Source organism: Gigantopelta aegis, chromosome 8 (genome assembly GCF_016097555.1).
Source record: "Gigantopelta aegis isolate Gae_Host chromosome 8, Gae_host_genome, whole genome shotgun sequence".
NCBI lineage: Eukaryota > Metazoa > Mollusca > Gastropoda > Neomphalida > Peltospiridae > Gigantopelta > Gigantopelta aegis.
In genome coordinates, this window is record NC_054706.1 from 44,888,817 (window position 1) to 44,911,344 (window position 22,528).

Consider the following 22,528-nt stretch of genomic DNA (forward strand, 5'->3'; position numbering starts at 1 on the left):
TGTTGTTCTGAGTGCTCCTCTCGACCGACATAAATTATTTATTTGATTGATGAATCATATTCAACACAAGTCATATTTAGAAAACACTATCACCACCAAAACAATTATTTCCTGCAGCAGAAAGTGAAAGTTTGTTTTGTTTAACGACACCACTAGAGTACATTGATTATTAATCATCGGCTATTGGATGTCAAACATCTGGTATTTTGACATAGTCTTAGAGAGGAAACCCGCTACATTGTTCCATTAATAGCAAGGGATCTTTTATATGCACCATCACACAGACAAGATAGTACATACAATGGCTTTAGATATACATGTACCAGTCATGGTTCACTAGCTAAAACAAAAAATAGTCTAATGGGCCACCGACATGGATCGAAAAGTGAAAGTTTAGAACAAGTAATGTGTTCTGAATGGAATATACTCAAGAATAATTCAAATGGTTTCCATTGTATCCTATTTTATCCTGTTATGTTAGGCTTGATTAAAAAAAAAAAAAGCAAACAAACAAAAACCCACTTTCTTGATTGTAGGAAATTCTCTATAATTTTCTCCAATTACCTGACTCACACAATTACATGCAATCTGAAGTGAAGCATAACAAGTGAATTTGTTTAAAAAGAAAAGCCCAAGGCTTTAACTTTTCCTTCTGCTTTACAATTTTTCACATATTTGTAAAAGTGGAAATACTGGCGAACAAGTAGATTTTTAGATGTACTTTTCTGGTGGACAATGAAATGTTTTTCTTATTTCTATCACTGTGAGATGTAACACAAATTGTAAATAACTCACTGGAGTAAGGGATATAAATGATAATAAAACCTGCTTGAAATCGCCAGGGAAACAGATTATCACTATTATGAGTGCTATATGCACCTTATGAGAATGTGTTTGTGAACTTATTTATTCTCACCATTTTTTTTTTTTTTTTTTTTTTTAGCACACATGCTAGTGTGATAATTTAATTATGAGAAAAACAGATGATCTGAGAGCAAAGAAATAATGAATTATTAATTAGTATGAAAACTTTACAAAGTCTAAACATCTTAATTTGATTTACGTCATCACATCTGTGTTTCAATTCTGTGGATACCTGATAGAGGCACTAATTTAGGATTGAAAAAGTAGAAGGGACTTGTCCCTTCACAGGTGCAAGAAGAAAGGGAGAAGTCTGACCACCCACCCCCCCCCCCCCCAAACAATTTCACTGGCTAGATTAGTGCCAGGTTATATTAAGAACATATCATAGTACATTAAACATACCTATGCACTGGAGAGTGTTGAATCCCCAATATCCATCAGCTCCACATCTCACTACATAGTTTCCGTCTCCAGATACTCCAGTCTTTTTGTACAACTGAGATTTACACTCAAAGTTGAAAGTTGAGTTGTATGTTGTTGGAGTTGTAGGTGTCGTAGCTCCAGGAATTTCTGGTGGCACAGCACAATCAATAACTATAAGAAAAATTTAAATGTTTCAATTTACCACCAAAACCCCACAATATTATTCCATTATTATAAGAAATGACACACACCAACTTTCAGTATAGGCCTGTATATCATTACCAGATTGAGTGTAATAGTTATTGCTTGGTTCCATTATCAAACTAAGAAACCATCAACACAAAACCAAAAATAATTGGAATTTCAATGCTGCAATGGTTAAGCTTCTGGATTAAGGCTGGTTAGTGCTGGTTTTAAATACCAGTACTGGCTCCAAACTATAGTATGCACCCCCAGGAGGTTAAAATTCATTACACCAACTTCTCCCCCCCCCCCCCCCCCCCCCCCCAATACATGTAATATCCTTTAACCTCTGATGACCTGCCCAGGTCAGTGCTCTTTAACATTAGCTGAATACAAAAAATTATTTAAAAAACTTTAAATCATATAAATATTAGCATTGTTATAATTTAGAAAAATCTAAACAAGTGAAATAATACAAACTGTCCGTACCACTTTTTTGGTCAGGAACGGTTTTTTTCTCTTTCTATGGTTCTCGCATAGTATAGATCTCATCATATACATTGCTTTCATGGCCATACCAGCCTTTAATTGCTTACAACACTGCTGGTCACATAAAACTTCAGTGAGGTCTGCATATAAACCATTTTAAAAATTAAACTCGATCAGCTTAAAGAATATTTTGATATATTTTGATGTTATATAATGAGCACTATTCCTTGTTACAAACCAAAAACATCAATGTGAAGCTGCTTACAACTAACCTTTGATATACCAGTCGTGGTGCACAGGCTGGAACAAGAAATAGCCCAATGGGCCTACTGACAGGGATCGATCCCAAACTGACCTTGCATTAAGTGAGCACTTTACCACTGGGCTATGTCCCACTGCGCTGATATTATAAGAAACTAGATGTAATCATGCTTAGCATGGGAATGTTCAAATGGGGTGTCATGGCCTTACACTGGGCTTTTCCCCCAAAATATAACAACTACGTGTGTACGTGGTACATGAATATCCACTTCTATAACAAAGATGGCAGCTCCCATTGCTGATGTATTTATGGAATTCATCTTTGTATGCAATATTTAGCTTGTAATAATATACATGTATATGTGTGTCTTTTGAAGTGTGGTATCAGGTAAGTACAAAGAAGACATTTAGCAGTACAAATCAAAAGAGGAGAAGACGTTAGAACGATCAGAAACTGTTGTATTATAGATTAGACACACATTGTTACCAGTATAGCAGTCATTGCCATTATCAAACATAACAAGCATTATGAGAGTACTGCCAAAGCAATACATGTCCCCTGCTGAACTTTTTTTCTTATTTCCTAAATTTAAGGAATGTACCTTTGTGAAAAGTGGGTAAATCACCATGAAAGATAAACATGATCAGTAACAGTACATGATAAATAAATATAAAAAATTTCATCTCAATATATTCAGTCATTACAAAACAAAAATCTGGAACACAAAGTTTTATATCTCCTAAGTTCAAGGGACATAACTCCATCAAAAATGGGTAAATATCCATGAAAGTCAAACTTAATCTGTAACAGTACATTATAAATCTATACACAAAATGTCAACTCAATATATCAAGATCTGAAAAACAAAGTTAGGAAAACAAATTTTCACATCTCCTAAGTTCAAGGGCCATAATTCCATCAAAAATGGGTAATTTGCAATGAAAGTCAAACTTGATTTGTAACAGTACATCATAAAGCTATACACAAAATTTCAGCTCAATATCTCAAGGCCTTCTGAATACAAAAGTACGGAAAACAAATGTTCACATCTCCTAAGTTCAAGGGCCATAACTCCATCAAAAATGGGTAAATCTCCATGAAAGTCAAACTTGTCCTGTAACGGTACATGATAAAGCTATATAAAATATTTCAGCTCAATATCTCAAGGTATTCTAAAAAACCCATCAGGAAAACTAAATGTGGGACAGACAGATCAACAAACAGACAGATGGACGGAGATGAAACCTATAGTCCCCTCTGGTTGGACCAGTAGGGGACTAATAAATGACCCACACAACACAAGACTGTATTATTACTAGTCCATGCATAGTAGATATTGTTTGTACTATAAATATTACAAAAGCAAGAAATTGCTGACATTATAAAGAATACATGCCTGTTCCCAGTACAATTTAATTACAGAAGCAAAAGAGATATACAATGTATGTGTACCTCCACACTCATATGGGGCACCATCCAGAAGGTATTTATCCTTAGGTTGTTGATACAGACACTTGCGAATTCTTTCAAATGAAGTTTTTCCAGGAACATTGCACTGGAGAGTCACATTACTGAGATAGTTCACTTTGCTATTTGGATTCACAATAGCTTGTGTTTTTAACCCAGATGGAATTGTATCAGTTGGGCATGTGGCAGCTGTAAAATAATAAAAACAAATTCAATCAGAATGTTATTAAATACACAAAGACCTGACATATAATTATGTATCTAAATTATGGAATTTATAAACAAATTCAAAAATTACATTAAAGATGTTTTAAAAATTGTCTTATTTTGAGACATTAGCATCACAGTTAAAACCGTAGTATAGTGACACTCAGTGCCAGTGTAAAAACATTGCTTGGGGCCATAGAAAAACGTGATTTTTCTTTTTTTTGCAACAAAATATAGTATTTATTTGTCAACTTCCAAAAACGTTTTTAGCAAGTAGAAAACATATATCTCTAATCCAACGAACCAACAAACTCACTCATATATCTCTAGTGTGAAGCCATTAAGTTATTTCCCATTCCAACTACATACCTCACCCAGAGATTAGTTCAAGGAGAGTAATTTCTAGCTCCCCTTAAATTTATATGGCATCAATATGGTAATATCTTAAATGGCTCTTCATACTCTAAGTTTGGCGAGCAATAATCACTCCCCTCAATTTTGTTCATATCAACGTCTACAACTAGTGCTCCACAACTGATGTATCTTTATGTCTGTAAGGATTGTCTGTAAGAATTGCAAGGATTGCATGCACCTGTTAGTGCTCACCCTCCTGAATATACCGCAGAATGTATAACAGATGACTGGTTCTCTTTAAACTCATAAAAACAAAATGGCCAGTCAACATCTTACATATTTCAACAGTAATCGCAGTTTCATATAAATTAGAACAGGAATATTAAATAAAATAATAAAATATAAAAATTATAATTTTACATGTCTGACCTAGATAACAAAACAAGTGACAAATTAAACTGGAAAAATGTAGGTAATGTTCAGTTATTTTTAACAATTTAAAAAAAAAAAAAAACCCTGACCTTCACATGTTGGTGCTCTTTCATTCCACATGCCAGAGGAATTGCAGGTCAAAACTGGAAATCCTTTCAAGATGTAACCAACTTTGCAGGAAAACTCAATGTTGTCGCCGTAATGATTTTCTTGTCTTTTAGAAAGCACATATCCATCTTGGATAACTGGTGCAGATGGACATAACTTACCTAAAATAAAATATTATGCTATATACCATTACGGTAATATATGCTACAATAATAACAATTTTAAAAAAACAAAACACAAGTGAAAGGTTGCTTTGGGTGTTTTTTTTTACTTCTGTAGCCAATTTCACAAAACATCATAAGTTTACATTTACAACTAGCAGTTACACCCATCGTCTATTTTATGCAGAAAATCACAACATGTCAGAAGATGGATTATTGTAAGGACAAAAGAAAATGAAATATGTATATTTCAAACTACATTTGTTTTATGCATTGTTTTTTAGTCATAGATTTACGTATACGTGCAAAAACTAGGCTTAAGGTTTGTGAAATTGGTTCCTGGTTTGTATAAAACTTGGAGAACATCAAAATTTAATCTAGTTTGTGATAATCACTGCACATAATATCAAACCAGCAGTTAATGTGGCTATATCTCCTATTTGGTTTTCAAGTTTTGGATTTATTGAGTTTGTGATAATCACTGCACATAATATCAAACAAGCAGTTAATGTAGGTATATCTCCTATTTTCTTTCACGTTTTGGATTTATTGAGTTTGTGATAATCACTGCACATATTAACCAAGCAGTTAATGTAGCTATATCTCCTATTTTCTTTCACGTTTTGGATTTATTGAGTTTGTGATAATCACTGCACATAATATTAAACAAGCAGTTAATGTAGCTATATCTCCTATTTTCTTTCAAGTTTTGGATTTATTGAGTTTGTGATAACCACTGCACATAATATTAAACAAGCAGTTAATGTAGCTATATCTCCTATTTTCTTTCAAGTTTTAGATTTATTGAGTTTGTGATAACCACTGCACATAATATTAAACAAGCAGTTAATGTAGCTATATCTCCTATTTTCTTTCAAGTTTTGGATTTATTGAGTTTGTGAAAGCTATCTTCAATTACATTTCGCTTGCTGCTGTGCTGTAAGCAAACGAGTCTTTACTTTTTATATTTAATTCACATAGCTTAATATTCACTACTTAAACAGTTGACAAAGCATATTCATTCATTTCATTTCAACTTATTTTCGTGCTTATATCCAATTAAGGGTCAAGCACGCTGTCCTGGGCACACACCTCAGCTATTTGGGCTGTCTTTCCAGGACAGTGGGTTAATTGTTAGTGAGAGAGAAGAGGATGTAGTGGTCTTATATCTACCCATTGACTCATTAAAACTCGCACTGGGTGGGAGCCACTATTGACAAAGCATAAAGATACTTACGAACACATGAATGGTTAAGGTGAAAAAGATCTCCAGGAAGCCTGCCAGTTTCTGCTGGTGGTATGTGGTAACCTTCTGTGCCATTCTGTGTGTACAGAGTGTATCCGTCCGAGCAGGAGCAGGAGTATCCGCCATCACTATCGGTGCATGTCTGACTGCAGCCTCCATTGTCTGTAGTACATTCATCAATATCTAAAACAATAAAACACAGTTTAGAAAATTTAGTTCACATTATATTTTTTAAACAGAGGTTGGACAATAACTGTTAAACATTTTGTATACTGCATATTATAATGACCAAAGTAATAAATTTAAAGCAAAGTCACAAAGAATGTATACTAGCAGATTATGACTTTTGATGTCAAACATTACAAAATTACTCATTTGACCTCTAGGTCATCGTACAATGTAACTGAAATAACAGAAATAATTGCTTTTCCCCTTAATTTTTATGAACTGCAGGATAAAAATAATAACTAGTTAATAACGTAGGATATTGGCTTTATTCTGTTTATGCCAAATGGGAAATTCTGGTCAGCAAGCCTTGCGGAATTTCCCATTCTTACCTTCACAGTATAAAGCCGATATCCTACGTCAGTAACTATTCTTCTCTATAACTACCATACTACAAACCTTTAAATAGCCCACATCCCTGTGTTTTAACACGTTTCACATATATAAGATGCAACATTTTATAAGCCGTGCAGCACTTAGAAATATTTACAATACAGTGGTTCAGCATCAGTGAACTCTGACACTAGCAGCTAGTGAGCTGCACGTTACTAAACACATACTTGATTGACTAAAATGAAATAAAATTGACAACTACACTCATATTGTTTATTATTGTGATTTCAGCAAGAAATAGACATGGACTGATTAAACATGTGCTACATGTACCTCTGCTTCTTTGTGTAAAACTTGATGACTTTGAATATTGACTTATTGGTATTACCATACCTGTAAACATGTAGCTTTCAATAAAGAGTACTAATAAAAAAAAACTGTGCATCATCATAGCTATAACATCATCAAATAAAAAATGTATGTGTTTTCACGCTATTATATTTTCATAATCATGCTTATGTAATTTCGGATGTATGCACAATGTTTTTTGACCATTACAAAAATATCATAGACTCGATATTATTTTGCAAACTTATTGATGACTTATTATTAATGGACACTGGACCATACTTCTTGCATATTCAGCTATCAAATTACAATGGTTCTGTGTAACTGTTGTGATAGTCGCCATGTGGGCAGTAACCTATGTGTTCAAACACTAATAGTGACTGATATAATGTCAATGATGTCATACTTGTGACATTGTTTGTTTGCATTGTCATACTTTCAATCTCATATAAACATTGATGAAAATAACTCTAATCAGTGCAGTTTACATGTATTTAATACAACAAAACTATCATAGTAACAGAATTAATGAATGAATGTTTAAATGAGCATGTGAAACTGAAAGTAAATGTTACATATAAACTGATCCTAGCTTCTGATTTGGAAAAAACCTGGTTATATTCCGCAAAATATGGTATAGTTAAAAATATCTTGAGTTTCAAAAGAAGAAATAAAAAAATATAAATTATATCAATAAAAATTAAATGTATTTCAATCATATATTATCAAATGTCTAACATTGAGATTGGAAAAATCCTTTCCCAAATATTAATTAAGAAAAGTTATTTGTACTTTTAACACCCCTATTCACAATATGAATGACTTAGATATACATCATAACTGAATGAACCACAACCTTTTCAAAACTGTTTATTAAAGATTATGTCTTCATATATAATATTAAAATATAAAAATGTACTATTAATGGAATGTTATTCAACAGCGAAAGTGTAAAAGTGCCATACCATTGCAGTTATGTTTGTTTGCATTGAGAGTGTATCCATCCCTACAGGTGCAGACGTAAGACCCATCTGTGTTAGAACACATGTGTTGGCAAGAACTTGGGCACTCATCAATGTCTGAAAACATCAAATAGAGAATTAACTAGTCTAAAAACCAACTATAAGATGGCACGCCATTTCTTCAATGTATCTAAACTATATAGAGTCAATACAATTTTGCATGTTAATGTAGACAGTTATTGTCATCTCACTGTTCTTTCAACTGTGCATTTCCTTTTGTACCTGGTGTGCTTATGAGAACAGACTTCCAATGCTTTGAAATTGTTTAATTAATGTTAACTAGGTAAAACCTAAAAGCAAGTGCAAGTTGGATAAATGGCCATGTATAGTTCATTTTCCCTGACCATAAGACATCGCTTGCACTCGCTATGTACACACACAAGTATTAATGTGTAATTTTCTACCAACAGGAACACATTTCTAGGAAATAAAAGGTTAACAAAATTCAAAGATCATTTAACTTGACTCTAGATCAGATATGAAATGTGATGACTATAGGTTTGTAAGCAAGAATTGCATGCCAGCTCTGTTAAAGACTCTATATACGTCTTAAGAGGCCATTTAACTTTTCTCACAAATAATCCTTGGGTAATCTTATTCAAAATAATCTTCATTAAGTAGCACAAAAACTTACTCCACACATATGATGATTTTCACATGTGTGTTGTGTTGTGTGTGTATGTGTGTGTGTGTTGTGTGTGTGTGTTGTGTTGTGTGTGTTGTGTGCATGTGTGTGTGTGTGTGTGTGTGGTGAACAGTATGAATATTTCAGAAATCATACTCACAAAATTACATATATTACCATAAACGTAGCATAATTATATACTTGATATACATGTATAACACAATACATGTCTTTAAATTATAACATAAGACAAAAATAATAACAGAAACAAATCACAAATTTTAATATAACTATGTTTTAAATGGTCATTTATTTATTAATGATCTAATTTGGCACTGTGACCCATGTATTTACACAGAATGAATTAAGTTGCAAGAATAAGATTACCGATACAGGAGAGACTCTCAGCAGCTGGAGTAAACGTTTGGTCAGTCTGACATGTTAGAGTCTTAATGTTGACACCAGAAGAAAATTCATAGCCTGTGTTGCATGTCACTTTCTTTGTACCCTGATAGAAAACCTTGCTATTGTTTTCCAGAAATGCATTCTTAATCATAGGCAGAGGGCATGTTTTCTCTGAAACAGAAAAACATCAAACATTAAAATGCACAGACCTGTTCTTTGATCAAATTGCCACAGCCGTTTCCCCTTTTCCTCCAGCTAGTCCCATCTTATTTTTAATTACTCTCTGACAATGTTTACTGTAAACCAGGAAAAAATTGTGGGCATATTAATTCTGCATTGTTTGCACCCAACCTCAAGTTGCGAAATGTATATGCACACACATTATTTTTTTACAGATGCCAACCGTCATTTGCAAAATTTAAATGTCGTGAGCATGCGTCTTCACGAAAAAAATGTCGCAAAATATTAATCTGGTTTATTCTTTAAATTTTATAACCGGAAGTATCAAAATATTATGATTAGAACAGTGTATAATTCTGAATTTTTTTGAACAAACTTTTTCAATTCTAGATTAGGGCCTGAATATAGCAATTCCATCTCAAGGGACAAAATGTTTAAAATGTTTTTATGAGGCCCAAAGTTTACTAATGTCCTTACAAAAAGATTTTGTCCTGCAGGTTGGGATTGCCTTTTCTATACCTTACAGCAATGATTAATTCTTTTGCTTGCCCTCTTAATTACAAAAGCAAAACTTTAGTAAACAAAAAGCAATCTTCCATTCTTGACCCAGTACTAAAAGCCTACTAACTCATTCAATCATAAAATTTTAATATAGTCCCCAACTGTACAAAACAATAAAAACAAATTAATAACTTCATCATAAAGTTTCAATTCATTAACATATTTCTTTTAATAATAATAATATAAAAAATAATACAACATGAATTGGCCACTTCACAAATAAATTGAGTTCTCTCCACTTAAAAGTAGCCACATAACAGCATATGAAGAAACTGTCTAGCCATAGGGTCATACAGGTTAATCTAGCCTAATGCAAAAGCTAGCTAGTTCAGTCCAGTGGGTATAAAACTAAAATCTTTGGGATATTGGAGCAAACTTCAGATGTGAAACTGATATATGGAATTCAAGAACACAGGGGTAGCTTGGCTAACACTGTCTTAATTTTGTATGTTCAACTGGCTATGGAGGCACATGTTCGATAAATAATTCTGAAATCCAAACCTTGCCTAACATATATTTTTGGTGATGGTTACCGGGTACTAGAATACTGCCATGTAATTTTTGTAAGCTTAAATAAAACACAAACGTTACTTGTACAAATATAAAATATGAATAGGTTTTACTTGTACTAGTGTAAGTTATAAAAATAAATTTTACTTATGCAAGAGTAAAAATAGTGTTTATATTAAGTTTAACTTACCTGTGCAACTGGGTACTGATGCTGACCATTTACTGGAAGTCTGACAAAACAAGATGGCTTCTCCCAGAATGTGGTAGCCTCCATCACAACTATACCTCAGAATAGAGCCAAAAGCAGTTCCATCACCCTCAGTAACATTATTAACTCCGTTTGGTATTGATGAAGATAATTTAGGACATGAAGCCACTGAAACAATTAATGTATTATGTTTTATTCATGACTTTTATTAATTATATCACACACAAGCACGTACACACACACATGCGCACACACGCGTGTCTGTAATAATCCTGGAGACAGTCTAGTTTGTGCAGTATAATAATCCTGGAGACAATCTAGTTCATGTGTGTTCTGAAGACAGTTTAGTTAATTGACTGTGACATGAAGACAGTCTAGAAAATAGTCCAATGTTTCAAGTGTTTGTCATTTGCAACCGGCCTCGGTGGTGTCGTGGTTAAACCATCGGACTACAGGCTGGTAGGTGCAGGGTTTGCAGCTCGGTACCAGCTCCAACCCAGAGCAAGTTCTCAAGGGCTCAATGGGTAGGTGTAAGGGTACTACACCCTCTTCTCTCTCACTACACCACTAACAAACTAACAACTAACCCGCTGTCCTGGACAGACAGCCAAGATAGCTGAGGTGTGTGCCCAGGACAGCATGCTTGAATCTTCATTGGATATAAGCATGAAAATAAGTAGAAATGACAACTCAGTGATTTGAGCCAACTTTCCTGGTTGTTACTGGTGCAATCCAAGCTGTTAGTAGGGGTATGTATGTAATTGGGATGGGAGGGTGGGGAGGGGTGGGGGGTTGCTCTCCAAACACAGAACATTTTTTTTATTTGGGGAGTTTGTCGGTCATACATGTAGGTACAGTTTGGATCAGCTTGGATCACTTTATCAGTAATTGCGTTGTCATAATAAAAAATGTTATTCCAATCTTCCTTTGTTTTAATTTGTAGTCACAAACCTAACCATCTCAGGTTCATTACACAAGCATACAAAATACAAAACACATACACATAAACACAAAACACAGAAATATACAAATACTATTCAAGAAGATTGTTTTGTTTGACGACACCACTAGAGCACACTGATTTAGTAATCACTGGCTATTGGATGTCAAACATTTGGTAATTTTGACATATACATGTAGTCTTAGAGAGAAAACCCGCTACATTTTCCCATTAGCAGCAAGGGATCTTTTATATACAGCATCCCACAGACAGGATAACACATACCATGGCCTTTGATATACCAGTCGTGGTGCACTGGCCGGAACACAATGGGCCCACAGACAGAGATTGATCCTAGACTGACCGCGCATCAAGTGAGCGCTTTACCACTGGGCTACGTCCCGCTCCCACACTACTCAAAAACAAAACACAAACACAGCAGTATCTCACACAAGGATGGTAGCTACCATGTAGAATCATTTACACAAGGCCATCACACAAGGATTACAAACATACAGGGATTACAAACACTACAATCATGAATACTACGACCATAAACACGCCAGTATCTCACACAAGGATGGTAGCTACCATGTAGAATCATTTACACAAGGCCATCACACAAGGATTACGAACATACAGGGATTACAAACACTACAATCATGAATACTAGGACCACAAACACAGCAGTATCTCACACAAGGATGGTAGCTACCATGTAGAATCATTTACACAAGGCCATCACACAAGGATTACAAACATACAGGGATTACAAACACTACAATCATGAATACTAGGACCATAAACACGCCAGTATCTCACACAAGGATGGTAGCTACCATGTAGAATCATTTACACAAGGCCATCACACAAGGATTACAAACATACAGGGATTACAAACACTACAATCATGAATACTAGGACCATAAACACGCCAGTATCTCACACAAGGATGGTAGCTACCATGTAGAATCATTTACACAAGCCATCACACAAGGATTACGAACATACAGGGATTACAAACACTACAATCATGAATACTACGACCACAAAACACGCCAGTATCTCACACAAGGATGGTAGCTACCATGTAGAATCATTTACACAAGGCCATCACACAAGGATTACGAACATACAGGGATTACAAACACTACAATCATGAATACTACGACCATAAACACGCCAGTATCTCACACAAGGATGGTAGCTACCATGTAGAATCATTTACACAAGGCCATCACACAAGGATTACGAACATACAGGGATTACAAACACTACAATCATGAATACTACGACCATAAACACGCCAGTATCTCACACAAGGATGGTAGCTACCATGTAGAATCATTTACACAAGGCCATCACACAAGGATTACGAACATACAGGGATTACAAACACTACAATCATGAATACTACGACCATAAACACGCCAGTATCTCACACAAGGATGGTAGCTACCATGTAGAATCATTTACACAAGGCCATCACACAAGGATTACGAACATACAGGGATTACAAACACTACAATCATGAATACTACGACCATAAACACGCCAGTATCTCACACAAGGATGGTAGCTACCATGTAGAATCATTTACACAAGGCCATCACACAAGGATTACGAACATACAGGGATTACAAACACTACAATCATGAACACTACGACCATAAACACGCCAGGATCACAAACAGTAGGATCATGGAAATACAAGGATCGCTAACACTGGAATCATGAACACTACGACCATAAACACACCAGGATCACAAACAGTAGGATCATGGATATACAAGGATCGCTAACACTGGAATCATGAACACTACGACCATAAACACACCAGGATCACAAACAGTAGGATCATGGAAATACAAGGATCGCTAACACTGGAATCATGAACACTACGACCATAAACACACCAGGATCACAAACAGTAGGATCATGGAAATACAAGGATCGCTAACACTGGAATCATGAACACTACGACCATAAACACACCAGGATCACAAACAGTAGGATCATGGAACAAGGATCAAACACACTGGAATCATGAACACTACGACCATAAATACCAGGATCACAAACAGTAGGATCATGGAAATACAAGGATCGCTAACACTGGAATCATGAACACTAGAATCATAAACACACCAGGATCACAAACAGTAGGATCATGGAAATACAAGGATCGCTAACACTGGAATCATGAACACTACGACCATAAACACACCAGGATCACAAACAGTAGGATCATGGAAATACAAGGATCGCTAACACTGGAATCATGAACACTACGACCATAAACACACCAGGATCACAAACAGTAGGATCATGGAAATACAAGGATCGCTAACACTGGAATCATGAACACTACGACCATAAACACACCAGGATCACAAACAGTAGGATCATGGAAATACAAGGATCGCTAACACTGGAATCATGAACACTACGACCATAAACACACCAGGATCACAAACAGTAGGATCATGGAAATACAAGGATCGCTAACACTGGAATCATGAACACTACGACCATAAACACACCAGGATCACAAACAGTAGGATCATGGAAATACAAGGATCGCTAACACTGGAATCATGAACACTACGACCATAAACACACCAGGATCACAAACAGTAGGATCATGGAAATACAAGGATCGCTAACACTGGAATCATGAACACTACGACCATAAACACACCAGGATCACAAACAGTAGGATCATGGAAATACAAGGATCGCTAACACTGGAATCATGAACACTACGACCATAAACATGCCGGGGCCCCGTTCCACGAAGTGATCTTAGCACTACTATCGCTGTAAATGCCTACTATCGCCTCCTTAATTTTATTCTACGATTGCCAGCCCATTCCATGATGCAGCGTAGCTTACTATTGACATAAATTACTGTGAAAATTTACAATAGATACGAGGCAGCTGTAAGCCACTAATGTCGCTGTCAAATGGCAGTTAAATGATGAGTTGGTCATTTTCTAAGAAGGATACTAACTTTTGGTATAAAAATGGATTTAATATATACATTGTACCAAATACCTTTTATAAAACTCGGCGTTCCATGAAAAAACATTCTAGGCCATACGACTTTCACACGAAAATACGGGAGATAACTCACATGTCTTATACATGCAACAATTACCGCTTAGCAAATAAACTGACAAAGTTACTTCATGGATGCTCGATACCAATGAAGAATCACCCCTAAGATGTTCCGAAAAGTCGGTAACCAATCCATTATTTCACTAATTCGTACTTCTTCGTAAAGAACATTTTAATCATTAAAGAGGCACTTACGACTACCATACGGTTGCTTTGTGGAACAGCTGTAAAGTTTATGGTGCCAGTTGTAAAATTCACCGTAAGTTACTACAATTAACATTAGCTACAATTCTTTCGTGGAATGGGGCCCTAAATCACAAACACTAGGATCATGAAAATATAAGAATCACTAACACTACAATCATGAACATTAGAACCATGAACACACCAGGATCACATACACTACATACACCACGAAGCGATCTTAGCACTACTATCGCTGTAAATGCCTACTATCACAACCTTAATTTTTTTTCTATGATCGCCAGCCCGTTCATAAACACCTGAATTAAAAATACAACAGGATCATGTGCAAACCCCGGGATAATGAAGACACCAAAGTGAAACAAACACAAGAATCATGAAAACACTAGTATAACACTAGGATCATGCACACACCAAGATCACAAACTGGGAACATGAACACACTAGGATCATGCACACACCAAGATCACAAACTGAGAACATGAACACACTAGGAACATGAACACACTAGGAACATGGATCATGCACACACCAAGATCACAAACTGGGAACATGAACACACTAGGATCATGCACATACCAAGATCACAAACTGAGAACATGAACACACTAGGATCATGAACACACCAAGATCACAAACTGGGAACATGAACACACTAGGATCATGAACACATTAGGATCATGCACACACCAAGATCACAAACTGGGAACATGAACACACTAGGATCATGCACATACCAAGATCACAAACTGAGAACATGAACACACTAGGAACATGAACACACTAGGATCATGAACACACTAGGATCATGAACACACCAAGATCACAAACTGGGAACATGAACACGCTAGGATCATGCACACACCAAGATCACAAACTGGGACCATGAACACACTAGGATCATGAACACATTAGGATCATGAACACACTAGGATCATGAACACATGGATCAAGAAAAGCAGGATCATAATTATATGACACCTGGATTATGCTATGTAGTTTTTTTCACACATCAGAAAGACAACTTTCTACAATTACCTGTGCATGTTGGTCGAGGTCCCCATGTTCCATCACTGCGGCATGTTATGTTAAGACTACCACTCTTAGTAAAGCCAGGGTAGCATTCATAGGAAACAATGCCTTTATACACACTGCCCTTTGGTCCTTTTGGGTATGAGGTGGCTATGTATGCATGTTCTACCGGGGGTGCTTGTCCACAGTACATGGCTGAAAATACATTAAATTATAAAATTAATATTATTATTCAACAACAATGATAATAATAACCCAGTATTTCACCAATGGAAATACATGTAGTTATTGCCACCCTTCTGGACATAGCTAGTATCACCACTTTGGGATGTCATTAATTGTATCTAAAAATCCTATTACCACTCTGGAAAATCATATCAACCTTATTGTGCAAGTGCTATGATCTAACAAATACAAAATTGCAATGATTAAATTTAGACTTTTAGTATTGAGTATAAAGATTTTTAACATCCGAATAGGCCATATATTTGTGCTATTGTTCAAAGTTATCAAGCATAGACTTGTATAAAATGAATCTGGAATATTAAAGTTTATATTCATTAATTGCTAGCTACTAAATTTGAAAATAGAGATGAACAGAGTTTTATTATGATAAAATAAAATGGAACACTTTGTGAATTTGTTTTGTTGTATCCAATTTTAGCCATCATAAAATTCAGCAAATTTTTTATAACAAAAATATTGTCTTAAATTACTTCAATTAAAATTGTTGGTATGGTTTAAGTTTACTTATTTTAACAGTCAGACAAATTTTATTTACAAATCTGTAGCCAAATTAAAGTTTTAATTATAAAAAAAAATAAAGTGTTATTTAATTCCTTTGATCCTCTATGAACAGTTCAGATTCTTGCTATTATTATAACCAGTATAAATCTCTATTAAATGTTGAATGTTATTTACACATGAATATCCCCTTGAGATTCCAAATTGCATTATCAAAATTTAGATGTAATAGTTTTGGTTTATGTGTAGATATTGGTAAATTTAATGATATTGTATATGAGAGAAGATTATGCACTTTTTGTCAAGATAATAACCAGTTTTTTTTATTGAAGATCAGCTCCATGTATTATTTGTGTGCAAAAAATATAGTTATTTGAGAAATATGTACATTTTACCCTTTGTGAAAGTAAATGCTGGTCTACCATTAACAATTATCTTCATTAATCTGATGTCATCTCAAAATGATTTTTTTTCACTAAATTTATCAAAATTCTTAAACTATGTATTTAGACAGAATGAATGGTGAACTTGTTTTACACTGAATATTTATAAATGCACTGCCTTACTATTACTATAATATAAAATTAAATGGCAGACCGTTATGTGACTAAATCATGTAACGCATGCTTTTAAATTGTGTAAATTGATTGTATTTTGGGCCAGAGTCCTTTTACTGAATAACCTATCTGCCTAATGTGAAATGGTAGAATATTGTACTGGTTTAATTTCTAATTAGCTTTTTGGCTATTTTATAATCAAATACATTTGCCAATTTCAACTTTAATTGGTATTTGATGAATGACAGCTTAAACTGAGTGTTGGATATTAAAAATAGTCACTTCACCAGTTTTTCTAACATTTAAAATAAAATGGCTCTCTTTAATATTTTGAGATCTCAATACAACTTTTATTTATGTTTAACATATGTGCTGACATTCTACCAACAAAGGAAAAGACTTACGTTCACAAATGGGTAGAGTACGCCTGTTCCATTTTCCTCCATACAGACACTGCATGTTGACAACAGACAGACTGACAAACTTATCGGTGACTGTGGTGTTCTGGAATTCCTTTGATGTGAAGTGGTAACCAGTCTCACAGCGGACATCAAAGGAAGAACCATACCACCAGTTGGCATTGGTAGGACTCAGTAGTGTGTGACTGTTGAAGTTGGGGTTCTTGCAGTCTGAAAAGAAAGGGGAAATTTTTTATTTCTAACAAAACTCTGATAATACTATACCCTGTAGGTATTCAGTAGTGTGGGGTGGATGCACTGCTGTTTGAATCTGTGCATATTCATCCCATAACTTCACACAGATACAACATTATATTTGATAACAGTTCAGTTGTTTTAATTGCTTGATAATAAAGTAGATCATTTACCTTTTGAATACTTGATAGAAAATCCTTTTTCGGTAATAATGGCATCTGTTTTGAACTCCAGGTAAAAGATTCCATTTCTTCTCATGGGATTTGTAGTTGGGGTACCAGACAAGTTTGCCAGGATTTGTTCAGTAGCACCAGCTGTTCTGGGAGTCAATGAAATCTAAGAAAAGAAAAAGTACATTTAAAAACCTGAAGTTTATTTCACTCTGGTTTACTGAAACCTAATCTACCGTTTTAGTAGCTGGTCAACTGGGTTAATAATTTTTATTTTTTTAAAATAAAAGTGGAAAATATATATACTCTTCAAAAAAAGAAACGCAAAAGGGTACAAATGGGTTATAACTCCGATTTTATGTTTCCTACCGGTTCATGCTTTGTGAATATAAGGTCATTGCATGTCCCAAACACATTCCCACGGTTACATTCGATAAAACGCAGCTACTGTACAATAAAGTTCCAAAATGTGAATATTCGCAAAAACGCAGCCACGTGCAAACCATGTCACCACTGCACGTGCGTTGTCTGCACGTGCAACATGAACACCGACAGTATAAAAGTGCAGGGTGTTCGCTTGCCTGGCCTCTGTATCTGGCCGACAGTTGACAATCCAGGACATGCCACATCTCAGTGAACCGCAGAGAAACAATGCCATCGGCCGACTAGACGCAGGCGAATCCAGAACGGCCGTTGCCAGGGCATTCCATGTGTCCCCAAGCACCATCTCCAGACTGTGGGACCGTTACCAGCAACATGGATCAACACGTGACCTCCCTAGATCCGGTCGACCACGGGTCACTACCCCTGGGCAGGACCGCTACATCCGGGTACGCCACCTTCGGGAACGATTGACTACTGCCACCTCCACAGCCGCAGCAATACCAGGTTTGCGCAGGATATCCGACCAGACCGTACGGAACCGCCTACGTGAGGTAGGAATTCGTGCCAGACGTCCAGTTCGAGGTGTCATCTTAACACCACAACACCGTCGACTCCGACTGCAGTGGTGCCAGATTCATCGACAATGGCCTCAACTGCGATGGAGACAGGTGTGGTTCAGTGACGAGTCCCGATTTCTGCTCCGACGTCATGATGGAAGATGTCGCGTGTATAGGCGTCGTGGTGAACGTTATGCGGCAAACTGCGTGCAGGAAGTGGACAGATTCGGCGGGGGTAGTGTCATGGTGTGGGCAGCCATCTCACACACTGGCAGAACTGACCTGGTCCACGTGCAGGGCAACCTGAATGCACAGGGCTACATTGACCAGATCCTCCGGCCACACATCGTTCCAGTTATGGCCAACGCCAACGCAGTGTTCCAACATGACAACGCCAGGCCTCACACAGCACGTCTCACAACGGCTTTCCTACAGAACAACAACATTAATGTCCTTCCTTGGCCATCGATATCACCGGATTTGAACCCAATTGAGCATCTATGGGACGAGTTGGACCGACGCCTCCGACAGCGACAAGCACAGCCCCAGACCCTGCCCGAGCTGGCAGCAACCTTGCAGGCCGAATGGGCCACCATCCCCCGGGACGTCATCCGTACTCTGGTTGCTTCAATGGGCAGGCGGTGCCAGGCAGTTGTCAACACACGCAGAGGCCACACCCGGTATTGACTTCAGATGACCTTGACCTTGGTGGTGTGTCCTATCACTTACTCACAATGGACTAGAGTGAATTGTGAACAATCCTGCAACATTTGGTAATTATCGGACTCACCATTCAATAATTAAATCAATTCTCCAAATGTTACGACAATGTGGTTTTGCGTTTCTTCTTTTGAAGAGTATATATTTGCCTTTTAAATTACTGGTGCAAAAAAATTTGTTTTGTTTTTTAACAAAAACATATGTTCTCTATTTTGATAATAAACATTTATTTAATACATATAGCATGAAATGTAATTGTCAGAATAATTTTTATAAAGTTATTTGTAAAAAGACATGGACTGTAGGTAGTCCTTTTGCAACAAATATCAATTTGATAGAGTTTTCTACCTTAAGAAAATCTGTATCCTGTTGGGTGTTAAATTCCTTTACAATGAATGTCAAGTCTGCTTCATTATCCACCGTCCACTCACAGACCTGGTTATTTGCATAATTGGCCACACCATACCCAGGTGAGAAGATGTGTCCATAATCTTTTGTAAGGTTTGCAGAACATCCTAAAATAGAAATATTATACCACTTTTATAAACAGAAATATTATACCACTTTTATAAATAGAATTATTAATCAACTAGTGGCAATACGTTGCAAACGGCCTGCATCATATGCGTCGTTATAGCGGGCCATAGCGACAAAGCTCATATAGCCCATGGGCTATATGAGATTTTTACTTCTGGTAATTTTTTCTATTGGGTAACGTGGGAAACGTTGCACCGCTTCCAGGCAAGTTTTCCCCGTAAAGGTAAGTTTATTGACATTATTTCAACAATTCTTGGCACCAAAAATATTTAGATTTATTCCCAATGCAAAGACATTGTAAATTATGAATGCCAATGAAATAAAGTTAATAATTACCGTGTTAAAATTGAGTTATAAAATATAGCCCAATCGGACATATTACCGAACTGAATTATTAATATAATCGAATGTCGCACCCTCTGAATTAATAAATAGCAGATGATAGCAGTGTTGACCAAGGGCCATGGAAGCTAGTAATACAAAACAATTAATTCCTCCCCGCATATCGAGTAAAAATGTCAGGTCGGGAGAAGAAATGATGGATGTTTTAGCGGATGATATTCTGCAATACGAACTTCTATCAGAATGTGTTAACCACTTTGACAATGACAATATCAACGTTTCCGACGAGCGTGAGGCAGAATTAAGAAGTACCGGTACGGAAAATGACGGCTTATGTCAAATGGGCGTCTCATTTAATAAATGATACTTTGTTCTGAATTTTATTACTGTTTTTCTTTTTTTCATATTTATAACTTTAAAACTGGTTAAGGATTAAAAATAACATGTTCAGTCATCCATGAAAAGCTGATTAATAAAAATGTCATTAAATGTGGTTTTTTCACACTGGCCTAGTTGTATTGGCCCTCCGGTGGCTATATTAGTCCTCGGCATTGCCAATATAGCCACCGGAGGCCTGATACAACTGCCCGAGGACAAGGCCAATATGAAATACCCCCATTTAATAATATATTATACCACTTTTATCAATAGAAATATTATACCACTTTTATCAATAGAACTATTATACCACTTTTATCAATAGAAATATTATACCACTTTTATCAATAGAAATATTATACCACTTTTATCAATAGAAATATTATACCACTTTTATAAATTGAAATATACCACTTTCATAAATAGAAATATTATACCACTTTTATAAATAGAAATATTATGCAACTTAAATGTACTATATAAGAATTATAAGTTTATTTACTGAAGAATCATTATGTCATACATTAAAATGAAATGTGATAAAAAAAATGTTTAAATAATTATACTTAATAAAAGATAAAGTGTATAAAAATAAACTCACATGTGGCTTGACAGTTTAGGGGTGTTTTCTTTCCCTATTTTCTTAATTTTTGATAAATGACTGCTGAAGAATTCCTTTATATCATGTACATGTATTTATAAAATTAATGTGTTAAAAACAAACATTTCAGTTGGAGATTGAAAAATACCTTGGAAATAGCTGAACTTGAATCCTTTTCCCGTCCAGTAACTAAAAGTCTGCATGATGATGTACATCTTGTTGCTTGTGGAGAAAACATATGGCATATCTGTCATGCTACCTTTGTATGTTGCCAGAAGTGAATCTGAAACTGAGTCGCCGTCACGAACCAATACGTTGTCATTGCCTTTCAAATCCAGTTCCATAACCTGAAAGATACAGGAAGAATTTTCTGTCATATTACATGCAATATAGAAACAGTCCATATAAGAAACCCATGAAACAAAGCAGTCAAATAAAAACAGTGTCTGTGTCTCTTTAGGTACAATATTATATTTATTAGTATACTTTATAAGTAATGAGAGAAAAATAATCAATCAACCAGTCACGTATAAAACGTACACCCTTGGTGGATGAAATTTCCTATATAATGTAATTAAGTCTGAATTATTGGAGAGTTAGCATTTTCTCGTCAAATGCCTTAACATACTGCTCAAAGACAAAGTGAATCAACATCAAAACTAGAAAAATAATCATATTCCTTAAAAACGTCATTTAGAACCCAGCATATCCATATATTAACCAGTTACAAGGTGAAAATAAAAATCAGTACTGTCTTAATTGAATTGCCAATCGTTTAATGACACCTCAATACTTTACTAATTAGCTTGATACTGGGATTTATTACATACCTATTCAATTTTACTATAGTGATAAAGACATTTTCAAACTGTATGATAAATTTATCTTGTATCGCACATATGTGTGATCTGGACCAGAACTTTTAAATGGGGAATTCCCTTTTTATCTTTACTGGAGTTAGCACCTTTTTGTTACC

The 22,528-nt window shown here is 35.6% G+C and overlaps 1 protein-coding gene across 1 annotated transcript in view; it reads right to left on the reverse strand.

The window, feature by feature from the left end:
- LOC121379679 overlaps positions 1 to 22,528 on the reverse strand; it is a 179,487-nt gene that overhangs the window by 116,674 nt on the left and 40,285 nt on the right. The window contains exons 11-22 of the mRNA XM_041508328.1: positions 21,701 to 21,899; positions 20,043 to 20,209; positions 18,037 to 18,199; positions 17,615 to 17,839; positions 15,916 to 16,104; positions 10,596 to 10,781; positions 9,137 to 9,325; positions 8,068 to 8,181; positions 6,188 to 6,379; positions 4,771 to 4,950; positions 3,674 to 3,877; positions 1,267 to 1,458 (exon numbers count right to left, since the gene is read on the reverse strand). Of these exons, the coding sequence (XP_041364262.1) occupies positions 1,267 to 1,458; positions 3,674 to 3,877; positions 4,771 to 4,950; positions 6,188 to 6,379; positions 8,068 to 8,181; positions 9,137 to 9,325; positions 10,596 to 10,781; positions 15,916 to 16,104; positions 17,615 to 17,839; positions 18,037 to 18,199; positions 20,043 to 20,209; positions 21,701 to 21,899 (2,200 nt within the window). The remainder of the gene's footprint in view (positions 1 to 1,266; positions 1,459 to 3,673; positions 3,878 to 4,770; positions 4,951 to 6,187; positions 6,380 to 8,067; positions 8,182 to 9,136; positions 9,326 to 10,595; positions 10,782 to 15,915; positions 16,105 to 17,614; positions 17,840 to 18,036; positions 18,200 to 20,042; positions 20,210 to 21,700; positions 21,900 to 22,528) is intronic.